The sequence below is a fragment of the Sorex araneus genome, chromosome 1 (assembly GCF_027595985.1).
Source record: "Sorex araneus isolate mSorAra2 chromosome 1, mSorAra2.pri, whole genome shotgun sequence".
In the NCBI taxonomy this organism is placed as follows: Eukaryota; Metazoa; Chordata; class Mammalia; order Eulipotyphla; family Soricidae; genus Sorex; species Sorex araneus.
The window spans coordinates 395,978,451-395,994,490 of NC_073302.1; the positions used below are offsets into that span (position 1 = coordinate 395,978,451).

The 16,040-nt window shown below is 32.1% G+C and overlaps 1 protein-coding gene across 1 annotated transcript in view; it reads left to right on the plus strand.

The window, feature by feature from the left end:
- Positions 1-16,040, plus strand: part of SEMA3A (semaphorin 3A) — a 233,688-nt gene that overhangs the window by 137,435 nt on the left and 80,213 nt on the right. The window contains exons 5-6 of the mRNA XM_004602145.2: positions 215-308; positions 9,006-9,125. Of these exons, the coding sequence (XP_004602202.1) occupies positions 215-308; positions 9,006-9,125 (214 nt within the window). The remainder of the gene's footprint in view (positions 1-214; positions 309-9,005; positions 9,126-16,040) is intronic.

A 16,040-nucleotide genomic window follows, 5' to 3' on the forward strand; every position in this document is an offset into this window, starting at 1 on the left:
GCTTCTCTCTATGATTGACATGTTAAAAAATTCTGTTGCAAACAATTATGGGCTAGAGCGAGAGTACAAAGGTTGCATATGACCACCCCAATTTTAATTTTCAGCAACTCTGTGGTCCCTTGAGAACCACCAGAGTAATCTATGAGTACAGCAGAACATGTACCAAAAGCAAAACATAGCAAAATTAAATTGTCTTTTTTTTTTTAATCTATAGGACAACATTTTCAAGCTGGAAGACTCACATTTTGAAAATGGCCGTGGGAAGAGTCCATATGATCCTAAACTGCAGACAGCATCTCTTTTAATAGGTGCGTGGTAAACAATCAGTTAAACCCTGGAAAATTTCTACAGTGAAAACCAGATTGCTTTTTCCTTTATTATGTGCCAGTTTTTTAATTATGAATCACAAACTATTTTAGGATGAATGTCAGTTGACATATTTTGAAAAGGAGGATACAACACTAAACATGACTTTAATTATTTTATTATGTAGTGATGATTCTTTTGAATGAAACTGTTTTAACAGTATCTTTATAATTGCCTGTTCACTATGTATTTAACTTTTTTTATTTTGTCAAAACTGGTTTTGATTTTTATCTCATTAAAAGGGTATTTAAACGAGGAATTGGGCAAATCAGAAAGAATGATTTCCATTTTAATTTTAGTTCCATGATTTGTCATGTTGTCACCATTTAGAAAATTGATTCAAGGGTACATTCTCAGAGACCATGTTGTATTAACCTGATGAACCAAGGCTTTCTATAGTCATCTCTTGTGATTTTTCTGGTCATTTTTGTTTGTTTTAATCTAATAAAATATTTTCTGTATTTCTTCTCATTTTCTCTATCTTCTTTTCAAATTTTTTCTTTGCTTTTTTCTTCAAAAGTACAGAGAGGTGGCAAACACATAGTCCAGAAGGAATTAAATAGAAGACAGAAGTAGACAGAAGAAGTATTTAATATTCACTACTAAATATAAAGATGTTTATCCAACACTTTAACTCACTTCTGGATTGGGCTTAGTTGTTTTTTTTTAATGATACATTTTAAACAATTATTTTTTTTAATCTTTTGTATGTGACCAACCACATAAAATTCAAAAGATTTTGGATGATGACCATGCAAAACTAATACTGGATATTATTTTCCTTTTGATTTGTTTTTGTTTGGGGGCCACGTTTACAGGTACTCAGCAGAACTTAATTCTGACTGCACTTAGAGGTCACTCCTGGCAGGGCTCAGGACACCAGATGGGGGGGTGTGGGGATTGATCTGGGCCAACCACATGCAAGCACCTTACCTGTAACACTACCACTCTGGACCCTCATTTACTTTTTTATAAAATATAGAAATAACTTATTTGATAACATGAGAAAAATATAGAAAGCTTTCAAGTGTAAGATTTCTTGTATAATTTTAGCTAATAAACTTTGATTTTTAATATTAAACTTACATTGTATTTTATGTCTTAAGTTTTTATAATTTTACTAGTTATTTCTTCTAAAAAATAACTGTTTTTCACTTAGCAAAAAAGAATTTTACTCGTATTGACTGCAGCATTAATCTTAATGATATTTTTGCAAGTATTCTCTAGTGTTTATCACTTTTTTACTGATCCCTCTCTATTAAGAATAAAACCATTACAGCATGAATTGCCTCCTCTATTGCTTTTCAAATGTAGATAATTTCAGTCCATTTAATCCATTTATAGAACATTTTAACAAAAGTTTAAGACCTGAAGGAATGCAGCAAATTTAGCACACTTATAATTTTCCTATTCACAGATGGCCTAGTGATTACATGTGGATGACTTTCTTAAGTGCATACACAGAAATTTACAGTTGTCTTAAACAAAGGGGAGGAGTCTACCTTGTTCAAACTTGCAGCCTATACTTATTTAAATTGCCCACTAAAGAAAGGGATGGAGAGTATTCAAAAAACAGTACTCAATTGTGCCTAAAGCAGCTCTAATTTGTGGTATGTTTCTCAGTAGGGATTTGCTTGATTATTTATTTTAATATCCGACTGAGAAAGGACGATGACAAGCAAGTATGACCTAGTTCATATGGCATGCTACCACACAAAGTCCACAAAGAATATGGAACTCCACAGTTTGGGTTTGACAGTGAAACTTTTTTCTTTGACAAAGCAGCATAGGTTGTGAAAAGAAAGAATGAGGAGCTCCTCAGTGAAGGAAAGCCTGTATATATGCTAAAAAAGAATGTGAGACATTTCCAGTCTTTAACTTTAAAATGGAAGTCCAGAAGTAACATATTCAATAGGTTGAAACAATTAAGAAACGTTTAGTGGTATTTAGTGCTGAGTGACAAGGAAGATTATTAATGCCAACATAAATTAATTTCTGAATTATATATATGGCATGATACAAATTTAGGAACAGATGATTTGTAATAGATTTGGCAAATTCTTCAAAATACCTATTTGTAATATCATTTTTAATTCAAGAGATGAATCTTCTTTTGTGATTACTTGCTTCTTTTAATAGCCATGCAATAAACTCTTCCTTTTACACTATTCCCCTGACTGGAAGGGGGAAGGCTTTTTTTCAGCTCTAAAAGCAAGTTCACTGGGTCAGTGAAGTTTGTTAAACATAAATATTTTCTTCAGTACTAGTCTACAATGGTAGAAATTGTTATGTCTGAGATATATACAGATTGTACTATTCAAATAGCTAATTTTTTAAAAAAACTTTACATAGAGTTTTATTATTTCTACATGTGGGCTGGAGCGATATCACAGTGGGTAGGGCATTTGCCTTGCACGCAGCTGACCTGGGTTCAATTTCTTCGACTCTCTAGGAGAGCCCATCAAGCTACTTGTGGCGTATTTGATAAGCCAAAACCAGTAGCAATAGGTCTCACAATGGAGACCTTACTGGTGCCCGCTCAAGCAAATCGATTAGCAACAGGATGACAGTGATACAGTGATTTCTGCGTGTAAAATATATTTCATGACGGTTCCTAGCATTTTTCTCCAAATACTGGGAAAAAGAATTCCCCTTTTGGCTCAAAGCCCTTGTCATTTGGCTAGACAGAATCCTGTCACCATATTTTCATTCCTCTAGTTCAACTATTAAGCAACATCAATCAGTAGTAAACTTTGAAACTAGAGAGCAGTTTAAAAACTTTAGTTAATGAAATCTATCATGATTTAGCATAGACTTTTTCCAAAATGTCATATTTCTAAGCTGAGAAGCACAGAAAATTGTAAATCTCTCTACTGAATTAACTAACTCAGAACCTAGCATGATATACTATTACAGTATCCTGTAAATTCCTAGAAGGGTAAATAGGATGATATAATTATGAAATTATATAATCTTGCCTTTTATAAAGTATAACATCCTATAAGTCAAATCTAATTACAATAGAGTTTTTAAAATACTTTCATAAACTTAACTCTTCAAATTTTATTTAATAAAAATTTTGAGTATTTATTTTATGATCAATTTTACACACCTGCAAATATTTATGATTTAAAATTTTTTCATATAAGAAATAGAACCTGCCCCCTGCTCAGAATAAAATACCAGGTGTGAACATAAGACAAAAATAACACCCAGGGAACCAGAGAGATAGTACAGCATTAAGACATGTGCCCTTTATGTGAGTAACGCAACATCTATCTCAAGAACTCCATGGTCCCCAGAATAACAGAGTGCAGCATCAACATCATCCTCAGGCCCTCCCACTGACCCTCCAGCTAAGTTGACATATTATTTATTGAGGTGGCCCAGGACTCTTTTGCTCTGTGTGGAAGCCCCACCCCAATAGATAGATAAATAAATGATAAATAATATCCTCTATTTGAGGACAACTAGAATATATATAGCATATCTACATGATGTGAAAGGAACAAGCAATTTGAAAGAAGTTTTTAATAAAAGTTTTTTTTCTTGAAATTACAATGTTACTAATTTAGAAGTAGTCCATCACTAAGAGATATGCCTAACATAGATTTGAAGGGTTTTGAAATTCTGTCTTATCTCAGGAAAGAATATAACTTGACATTAGAATATGCTCTCACTTGCTACTAGAACAAATGAGGCACTGCCTTAATAATGAACTAAATTGAGAAAATTATATGATCCTGTCTAATTTATCTCTATATAAAATAGCTTGGTTATACTAATTTCATTAATTTTTGTAAGAATGAAATAAAATAACGTAGTAGCATATTAGTATTTCTGTGCTTTATATTTCCAGAATATATATAGAAATAGGAATAGACAAAAGATAGTGATAAACTTATAGGGATACTAGAGAAAAATTTGATACTTTAAAATTTTATACTATAAATTTTGTGCCATAATGTACTCAAGATGATCAATATTGCTCAAGATAATTTTGAATAACAAACCCACTATTCTTTTATTCTGCTTATTAGTATAGAGAAGGAGCTCCCAAAATGTAAAAATGTATATTTTTTCACAAACACTTCCACTATTGGGAATTGAAATAATTCACCCACACTCAGTGTGTGTGCCTCAGTGTGTGTGTGTGTGTGTGTGTCTGTGTGTGTGTGTCTGTGTGTGTGTGTGTAAGTAAAACAGAGAGAGGAAGTGGGGGAGAGAAAGAAATAGAGGAACGGAGAGAGAGAGAGGAGAGACTTTCTTTCATTTCCTTTTATTCCTGTTTCTAATTACTGCTATTCTGTTTGAATTTACTTAAGGTGTTAACAACATAATGACTTGGTGTTTGGGTTTGTTTAAATTTTGCTCACATACATGTCACACTTTACACCTATGTTAGTAATGCTATGATTTCACCAGGAAATGTTTTTTTTTTACCCTTATGTTTCTTCTCACCACACCCTTCTTAGGAATGGTAATCCAATACATTAACTGATTTAAGTCACACTTTTAGTTCATTTTAGCTGTGAACAGAAAGTTCAGTGTACATATGTGCTTTTTTTTTTGATACATGTTTCTCAGGTAACTCGTCCTTGGTGGAAAAGCAGTTTACTAAACTTTTACTCATTTTAGTAAAGAATCGTCTCCTAAGAGACAGTTAGGACAGTTTATAGTTAAGAAAGAATGCCCAAACTGAAGGGTTTATGCTGTACACTTTGTAGACTGCTAAATCTATCAAAACTAATTTCTTGAGGTCCAGGGTATTATATTTGAAGCATTAAGTCACCTATATTTTTGTAGATACTTCAAAGCATAGTTAGAATATTCACAACTTTTGATTATTTGATTATATGTGTACATGTATAAACTCCTTGATTATATCATTTTGCCAACAAGTTAATAATATTGGGCAAATACATGGTTTATTTCAATAGTACCCCCATATAAATAGAAAAATTGAAACATTTATCTTAATCATAATGCCATTTGAATTACTGTAGAATAACATTTTTCTAATATACTTTTATAGCACAGTGGGTAGGGCATTGCCTTGCACGTGACTGACCGGGGTTTAATTCCTCCATCCCTCTCAGAGAGCCCAGCAAGCTACTGAGAGTATCCCACCCGATCTGCAGAGTCTGGCCAGCTACTCGTGGCGTAATCTGTATGTCAAAAACAGTAACAACAAGTCTCACAATGATGGAGATGTTACTGGTGCCCCCTCGAGCAAATCAATGTACAGCGGGAGGACAGTGCTATTTTAATTTTTCAAGACTGATATTTAGCGTAGATTACTGACAAATTAACCCCATGCCCAAAAATTAATAAGTAAGCTTGATAATTTCTTAAATAATCCTAAGCTAAAATGGTATTAAACAAGAACTCTTCCTGGATAAACTTAACTATTTACATTTTCTGTAACTATCACTGTATCACTGTATCACTGTCATCGAGTTGCTCATGGATTTGCTCAAGCGGGCACCAGTAACATCTCCATCTTGAGACTTGTTGTTACTGTTTTTGGCATATCGAATACACCAGGTTCTGCTGTGTGGCCGAGATATTCTCGGTAACTTGCCAAGACCTCCGAGAGGGGCGGAGGAATCAAACCTGGGTCGGCCGTGTGCAAGGCAAATGCCCTACCACTGTGCTATTTCTCCAGCCTCTACCACTGTGCCATTGCTCCAGCCCTCTGTAACTATAATCCCTATTAAAAATTCTATAATGTTTCTGTAGAAAATCTTAGTGAAGATCTGGAATCAAGGACTATTTCCTGGTCTTAACTGTTATCAATACAAATAATGGACATGTCATGGCCATTTAATTGTCTAGTGTCCTTTCGCTCAAAATCATTCTGATTCTTGCCAAATTTCTTGGTTTAAAGGTAAATTTCCCACTATTTGACGTACCTTATGCCTAACCTGTAAAATTACTTTGGTGAATGAATCAATTGTTTAATTTAGGTCCATTTTTTTTTTTTAGTAAGACTTTCAATCAATAGCTCTTCTACTGAGTTGCTCTTTTACATCCTCTGAATACCCTATTGTTCCCAAAAAGAGAAACAAAATTAGTCTTGCTGTCTTTGTTTTATTTAAGTTCCTTTTTTCCTTCTTCACTTGAGTGTAGATAGTAAAAAAAAAGTATGCTCTAAAACAACCAAATGAAGATGCAAAAAATATACCTACTTATATACAACTAACTTGTTTTGTTGTTTTTATTATTTCATCTTCTCAATAGAGTTTTCATGCAAAAAACAACATTGAGGGACTGAGAGATAGTACAGTGACTAAGGCACTTGCTTTGCACGCAGCTGACCAGGATTGGAGCATGCTGGTGTTTCCCCAAAACAAAAACATTGATGATGATTATATTTATATTTAAGAAAGCTCTTTTTAGTAATTAAAAACAACCCTATAGTGCCATTTCTAATTACATACCTTCTTGGGCATAATCTGTCTGGCTGTATTGATAAGAGATTTTGCTGTTTTGACATTTTGTATTTTTCATTTACATCCTTTTTGATTTTTATCAACTGATATGTGACAGAAGAGGCAAAAAGGCATAAATAATAATTACTGCTTATTTATTTTTCAAGATTAATGATACATAGAATTCTGTGACAACTCTAAAAAATTTGAATTACAAAATTTAAAAAAATTGAAATTAACATAAATATGGAGTGTTTCCACAATGTACTTTCCTTTTAATACAAATCAAGAAAAAAATATCCTGAAATTCAGAAATTATTCACATCTCTTTATTATCTGTGAGTATGTCAAATATAAATCTCAATAAAATGTTACAGTGATTGAAACAGATCAAAATTAAGGAGGCAATAAAATTTGGTTATTATACGTTCCTTTTAAACTTGCAGATGCTATATTTTTAATATGTGTGTGCTTTAGAAAAGCATGTGTGTTTTGTGATTATAGAATATTGAATAATATTATGGTGAGATAAATTTGAATTTGATGTTTAAGCAAGTAGCAAGAATACAAGATACTATAGTAGATGACAACTTCAGACATTATAGTAGAGCTGTTATTTAAATGGCTAGGATTTGTGTATTAAAAATATTGTTTAGCAGTTAGTTTTATTTGTTTTGATTCACAGTAATCCAAAATAAATGATATATTTTTAATCATAGCCTTCCCAATAGATGATTAATACTTAAAGTCATAAAACGGAGTAGTTCGAATGTTTATTGATCAAATATTTCTAAAACCTGTTGTATTCAAAACATAGTGGAATCATAAGTTCTGTCAAAAGAATTCATTTGGATTGGACAAGTAATAAACATCTTTTTAGACTGCAGATCTTTTGTTTGCAAGTGAGAATTGACCATTGAACAAATATTGCCAATATTAATATACTTTTACAAAGTTGTTCATAGTGACAGATTCACAAAATATTTTTATTTATCTAATGTGTCAAAGTTCTTTAGAGCTATTAATGTTATCCAAATTTCTAAGGTAATTTATCTATTCCTCTGACTTTCAAGTAGAATCAAAAATAATAAAGTGCAATTGATCAGCAGTATTAATATTTAATTTCATTATATTTATTGAAAATTCTGTTACTTTTGTTGTTAATAATTTAAGTAGGCAGAAAATGTGTTTTCTGGGAGCAATAATATGAAACACTTCCTGCTTAAAGAAAAATGTGATATTTGCAAATGAGTTTATTGAGAGTTGATATGTTACAGTGTCAGAGGTCTGGGATTAAATAAGCCTCTGTGCTTTCACCTTGCCTTACCTAGTCATTAGCTGAACAGCCTTAGGTTTCTTGAAGTGTAATATTGGACAACATTTATGTCATGGGGTTGTTGACATAACAAAATGAGATAATTTGACATTGATCAGTTGGTGCCCCACTTCTCAACAAGCACAGACGTTGTCTTTAGTAAATATTAACTTCTTTCCCCTCCCTCTTTTCTTTCCTATTCTTTACTTTATGATTATTACAACTCCATTACTCAACTAAAGTTAATGTGATTTAGTAGGAATGAAACAGCACAACATGATCTTGAACTATGATGATTATGAACTTTGTCAAGATTTGCTCTTCTCCAGAGACATTAGAGTATATATGAGGCTTTGTGGTGAATAGTTTTACATGTGATACAATTAAAACCAAGTTCAAAAATCTCTCCCACTTAATATAATAAAAATTAATGAGCAAGAAGAATTAACAAAGAAATGTCATTATATTTCTAAAATTATGGCAAAATAATTAGTAATTTATATATCACTAGAAATTTAGTTTTCACTAAAAAAACTATAAACAAGATTTCACATTTACCTGAATAAATTAGGATACTAGTACAATTACACATTGCACAGCATTACATATAAAAATAAACAATGGAATAATATTTACAAGTTTGTCTCTGGTTAAGGAATGCTGTTTGATATTCTACTATTAATCAGTCAGTAAGTCAGGTATCTATTTAGTGAATAGTCATTTAATAAAGTGCTGCCTAAGATATCAGATAAAATCGGTAGTTTTATACAATAGTTCAGAGTACATGTCTGTTTTCTTCATGGCTTGGGCTTTCTATAAAGTTAGTGTTTTATTTGTTTGCCAGTGGAATTAAAGTATGTGCATGTGGTTATATTTTTTTTACAACACAGATGGAGAATTATATTCTGGAACAGCAGCTGATTTTATGGGGCGAGACTTTGCCATCTTCCGAACTCTTGGGCACCACCACCCAATCAGAACTGAACAGCATGATTCCAGGTGGCTCAATGGTAGGTGGTGTGTGAAAGAACACAGAATTCTAACTGTATTAAGTCAATGAGAACTTGAATAGTGTAATACACTCAGAATGACAGGTTTAACATGCATTTAAGTCATGGTGGTGACCTCATGACTGTGGGTGTGAGAAAGTTGGACAAAAAAGAGAGATTAAAAATTCTGGAAAGTATTTGCTTTGTGCCAAAATGAAAGCTGCTTGGTAGTTAATTATGGAAAGAAATAGATTTAGGCTGGAATTAAGGAAGAGATGCCATGGAAAAAAAGATAAGCTGACTTACCAATCTTGTCTTACAGGAACCCCATGACAAATCTCAGGACACAGTGGTGTTTTCCTCTACACCTCTTATATTGCCTTTAAAGTATAATACAGATGAAATTTAAAAACAAAACTGTAGTGTAACAGCAGTTTGAAAATATCTCCAAATTATTAAAGGCTTTAAAAAACTTAAAATCTTATTTTAAATCTTACTTAAAATCTCATTTTAAGAAATTTTATTTCACTATTTCTAAAATTATCTATCTCGTTTTAGATTTGTGTAAATTCAGGTCAATATTTTAGCTACAATAAATTATAATCCAGTAAAAGAAAATTTGGAATAAGAATCCAGCTTCCTAGACTTTAGACACTGACTTCACTACTTAATCAAGTAGTTATTCCTTTTCTCTCTTTTTAAGTATGTAAATAACTGAATTCTGTGACAAAAATCTAGAAAAAAATATGCCCTAAATCAAAATGATACTATTTTCATTCAGATTTTATAACAAATAATATTAAATTGCTCTCTATGTTTGATTCTTTTATTACTTACTAATTCATTCAAATGCTTTATAATGGCCCCAAAGTACTATCATAATTGTTTTTATTATAAAATAGTCATATCTGCTTTTATATCTGCAGTGAATCTTTAAATTAAGTCCTTAATGTTTTTTTCCCATCCATGGACGTTTCTTGGGTGGATTCACATGCCTCCTTAATAAGGATGAAGCTTATTATCTTTAGACAGTGTTCTCAGTAAAATTCTTAATTATTTAGTCTTTAAACTTCTACTATTTGTCTCCCCTGTCCTTCTATAATATTTTAAAATTAGTTTAATCACCTGTGTCTTTTATTGAATTGCTATTTAAAAAATAACTCACTTTGCTATTGTGGAATATAACTGAAATTTTGTGAAACTGAGTTATGATGTGTGAAAATTTTTGTTTTGATACAGCCAATAATTTAAAATGATAATTCAAAATGATTATTCAAAATTAAAAATTCACCTAAATTGCTTCTATTAGCAATCTCTTCCTTTTTGCAACAACATTTAATTGTCCTATTAATTTTCATGAATTAGAATGTTTGCCTTCTGAAGTTATTTTATCTTTTTTCTTAATTGCTTTGATTTTCCTTCATAAACTTGATGACTTTATATTTGTTTTGGTCTCTGATCTCTTTTTTGTCATTAATTTCTTGCTTTAAATTAAAAACTTTTTCATATCTACAATGCAAAATTTTTACACAATAATTTTCCATTAGGTTACAATATGCTCAAGTGCATAGGAACATATTTTCTCCACATTTTTCCACTTTAGTCACTATTAAGCTAACTTTGATCCAGTGATAGTGTTTCTCCAGAGTTCACTGGAAACTTTCCATAGAATTTTTTTTTAATTTACTTAGAAAACCTTTTCTCAGTATTTATACCATTCACATTCCTATTCTCTTCCAGTGGGAGTAAGCAGATAGAGTGAAAAAGCAATTTTTAATAGCTTTCTTTATTTCTTTTTTCCCAGGCTTTCAATAATGTTGACATTACTTCCTCACTGTTGCTCCTTAAAATGCAAATAATGTCTACAGTGATTAATGATTATGTCTAAATATTGTGATAACCAAAATGTGATATTCAAAAACTTACCTCTGGGATAGAAAAGGTATAGTGCTACCTGCATGACCATTTGAAAAATCAGAGATCTCACCAAGGAAAAGAAAATGTTTTGAAATGATGATAAGACTGTCCTTTAAAAGGAAAATGCTCCCAAACTACAAAACTCCAGAGGACAGTTTTGTAGGCTCCACTGTCAGCGATAAAACTTGGGTCATTGTTAGAGGGAATTCAGTTCAGTAGGAAAAAAAGAAATTAATAGTGCTGGCCTATTTTCAAGCTGAAATGTTTATGCAGAAGAGAAAATATTTGTTTGTTTATATTTAGCACCTAGACTATTTTTCTCTACTAAGAACTCTAAAAAGCATACGGGCAGTTGGTATCCACGAGGAAAAAAATCCCATTAGGAAATGGACAAATACAAGGGAAAATATTATATCTATTTCATTCTTATTAAGTTGGAGGGGAAAATCTCATCAAGTTGAAGCTGTTTTTGTTACTACACACTCCCATGTTGACAGCTGAGTTCTGAAAAATTTACATTGTGGGACAACAGTCAATGCCCAAAGCTCTGTACTTCATCTCTGTAAATGTGTACTACATTTGAGAATTCACTTATCAGTCTCTCAGCACTAAATGTGAGAACTGACTTTACCAAATTAACACAAAGATTCCATTTGACAAGGTGCAGAAACCAGAACCACTGCAAGATGGAGGGTGCCATCACATTTGAAATAGAGGCAAGAGACCTTGTGTATCACACGCTTCATGAAATTAAATACTATAGCAGAATAAAATTGAGAACAAAATGTTTACACATTGATGCATAAAATAAGTGTTCTGAGGCATTATCATAGACTACACAATCATTTGTACTGCCAGAAGTAATAAATTATCTTGCATGGCACTTTTTGAAATAACTCCTCAGAGTTATTTAAATTAATTTGGCACAGGGCTTTCTTTATGTTTCTCAGATCAATTGAAACCAATTCAATTATTTCACAAGAAGCAGTTGACCTATTTTAGATGAATTTTAGTCTTGTTCCTAGTGAAGAAAATTAAAAAGGGAAAAATAAGCCCTAGAATTGTTTCTTCAAATAGTTCTTTTAATGGACATTTACTGTCTCCATAATTATCAAAATCTTAATATTTAGAATGATTCAGGAAAATTTTAAAAATACATTTTATTTTACCAAGAAATATTAGGAATGAATAACATTTTTGGATGAAGAAATGTGAGATTGAATTTATTGATTTTTTTAATAATTGCTTTTAAAAATTATTATGTAGAGGTCTAGGAGATAAGGCAGCATTCAGAGTACATGGTTCCTAGCAACACATGACCTTTTTGTGTCACTGGGTATAGCCTTGGTGGCTATACCTTAGTTCTTGCATTGCAGAACTAAAGGAACACTTAATCTTGGGCCCTATCGCTAAACTTCCAGCCTTGTTGGGTGAGTTTCACGAGGAGTAGAGGCTCAGAAAAGTAATGTAGGGGGAAGTTTCAGAGTCTTGAGTCCCTCTGTAAAGTAGAGGTAAAATATGTGTACATATATAATATCAATAGCTTCAGCACTACTGTATGCATGTGGCCTAAACTTAAACTATTAAAATTAAAAATGAAACTTGCAAGGACTAAGGTTGCCTGGGTGGGAGGGAATCTGGTGGAGGAATGGTTTTGGAGATGGGAAGAAGTGTATGCCTGAAAACCCATTGTAGACAACTCTTAAGTCATGGTGTCTAAATAAGATTTTATTTTACTTTTTATACTTTTGTGAAGTCACTGTGATTTATGCTCTAAATATATAGTTTTAAATCTGCATCACTAAGGGCTCCTACTTAAGAGTGTTCTATGTCAAACCACTTTTTATTTATGCGCATGTTCACCCTTTTTCTCTTGTACTTTATATCATACTTTATATCATCTCAATGTTATATTATTATAAATAATTCTAATTTTGGCATACTAGCATCTAAATAACTGTGTTCTTTATATAATCACAGAAAGAGAACAAATATAGGCTACTGTTATAATAATTTCTCAGTATTTAAAACATAAATACTACTTTCAAGTTTGTACATAGATTATTCATTGAGTAGGGCAGATGGATGAGTAACCCTGATCATATCTCTATTTTTATACACTATTTTCAATGCTTTTCTGTCTTGTACTAATATTGTTAATATTATATAATTTGGATGAAAGACTTTAGTCTTTAGAACGAGACAAAATCCCACCTGAATTTATCTCTTTTAATAGGATTATATTACAAGTTACCTCTTATAGACTAAAAAAATGCCAGTATGATAATGTGTTAGAAATGTTAAGCTAGTGATTGGCATGTATAGTAAGCACTTAATAAATGTATCTCTTTATTCTTTATCCCACTTTATCCCATTTCCATGCTGAGGAAGCTTTGTCAGACTCATTCTGTAAGTGATTATATTTGAGTCAGGGTGAAAGGGCAGTGAGAGTCAGGTTTAATATATGAAACCACATGGATCCTTGAGAGAGCCAAGGCCCAGTGAACACAAACAGACCTAATTACAGTGCCCCGAGTGTGAGGCCTTCCCACTCATTTCAGGAAGACCTGTTTTCTTTTAGTGGAATTTCCTAAAAGGATCATGCCTGTGGATAGACCGACCCACTTACTTTTTTTCTGTAATTGAAATGGTATGCGAGTCATCATTCCACTTCCTCTTCCTTGTAACATTCCAGGATGGCTTGCCCTTATTGGATTCAGCATGGCTTCCACTGTGGTTGGTCCTGCACTCGTGTATTTCTCGTTCTCTAAAGATTCAAATTACTCCACGGGATTTTTTTTTAATATAGGGCCAAGAGAGATGACCACAAATTATGAGACCACAAATTTGTATTACATGGTACCAGATACTTAATATCAAATCACTAGTACAACTTTTTTTAGATCCTTATTTTAATTCTATTCTCTTTGTACCCATACATTCAATCAACAGTATCAATTGGATGATTTTCAATATGTAAATTCTCTAGTTTTGTTAACACAAAACATTTTAGGATGTTATTTTGAAATTTTTCTCTGATCAAAATAAGTGAGTGATATTTTGCTAACCTTAAGGAAAAATATCTGGAATTCTTACTTAATATAGAATATGTGCTATGAATGGATGCAGGATTTTTTTTAATTCTTTGAAAGAACTTTTCTATGAATTATGTACTGCACTTGTAAAAAATTCTAAGGAGTCCATGCATAACTATGCATAGTTAAAATGCTAGTATTTTTTTACTTTTCCTAAAATTGCATTAAAATTTAATATACAATAACTTTAAATAAGCATTAATTACTATACCTTACTACAGCCTAGAAGCTGTTCTTGTTATAAGCATATTACCTAGAAAAAATGTCCTACTAAAGAATGTATAACTCTAAAAGAAAATGTGTACCATATGATTATTCTAATCTTTAAATGATAATACATTCATGGAGTAAATATAACCTTGTTTCATAAAGAGCTAAAATTTCCCAAAACTTACCTTTGCTTGAATTCGTTTTCTGAGGATGTTTTTTATGCTGCAGTTTTATCTAAGGAGCACAATCATGTCTATCTGTTTTGTTTGAAATGATATTTTAAAAATGAGCAAAAGAAAATTAAATTTTAGGATAGAAAGTAATTCATTGGAAGCTGGTTTTTTATATATCTCTGAAAAAGTGTTTCTGAATAAATTATTAAGATATTCTGTCATTACACTTTTAAATGGTGGATTAAATCTTACAAATTTCAAGTATGGCAGTAACAATTTTTGTGTTGACTTAGTACTTTAGTTGAATAATTAAAATAGAAAAATAATGTTTGAGTGCATTATAGCATTTACTCAGGATAATCTTGTTTTTGTTGTTGGAATTTATTAAAAAATGTAAAGACGATATCACAGACTGCCCCTTAAGTAAAAGCACGCATCAGTTTCCTGCTTAGAGAAGTCACACATTTTTCTCTCTCTTACCTCACTGTCAGTTTAATGAATACAGAGCCTGTCTATACCAATTTCCTCTTCAAGAGTCACTACATTCAGAGCTCAGTGGGCCTCAATAGGGATTTACTACTGACTGGGTAATCTGGGTTCATGTGTGCAGTGACTACAAGCAAGAGATTTACCCCGAGAAGTGGATGCCATGACAATGCGTGTAACCATGGTGTGACTGGCCTCTCTGACATGGCTCTCAAAAGCTTTCCCTCTGTGAAAACAGAAGTCTGTTTGCAAATTAATTAGTTTCTGGCGGCAGCTTGATTGTTGACCCAGAGTTTGTAGAGTGGAAAAACAATCAGATTAGTGTGCTCAGGGTAAAAGACCAGTGTGCAGTTGCGTGTGGCTTGCTCAACTATTGAAACCATGAATGGACTGAAACAAATTCTTTTCTGAGAAGCCTAGGCAAAGGTTAAGTGTGATGAGCCTGGCGATCCCCAGCAGCAGGGGCTGGGGAATTAGGGGTTTTAGCCAGATAAAGTTGAATGACCAAAAGCGATGCCATTGAATTTTAATGGCATGGGTACTCTTAACAACGAAAAAATATTTTTAAGCCCACTTGTCACTTTAAAATCTTTGTTTCTGAAAGGAACAGGTTTGCAATATTATTTATTCAATGTTGACTTGACAAAAATATTTTCAGAACAGATTTTAGGAGACTTTACACTAAAAGTCTATATTATGTTTTAAAAACAATATGAAAGTACCTAAACATTTTCGATAGCTATAATGTGCCTTTAGGTTGATAATTTGTTCATATGTTTACCCCACTTGGATGTCTTATGAAATCAATACTAGATCAAGAAAAACTGTTGACGCATGATAATATTTGTTTTCACAAATATTAAGTTAGGTATTCTTGCCAAGAAATGATATCAGTAAGTGTAGGAAAAAAATTTTAGGTGAGTTTTTTTGAAAATAGAGCTCTTTTTAATCAGTGAATTATTGTTTGTGAAAGATTAACTAACACAGAAAACTTTGCTTTTCATTTTTAGATAGTACTGAAAATTGTCTCCCTAAATGCAATTGTGATACTATCT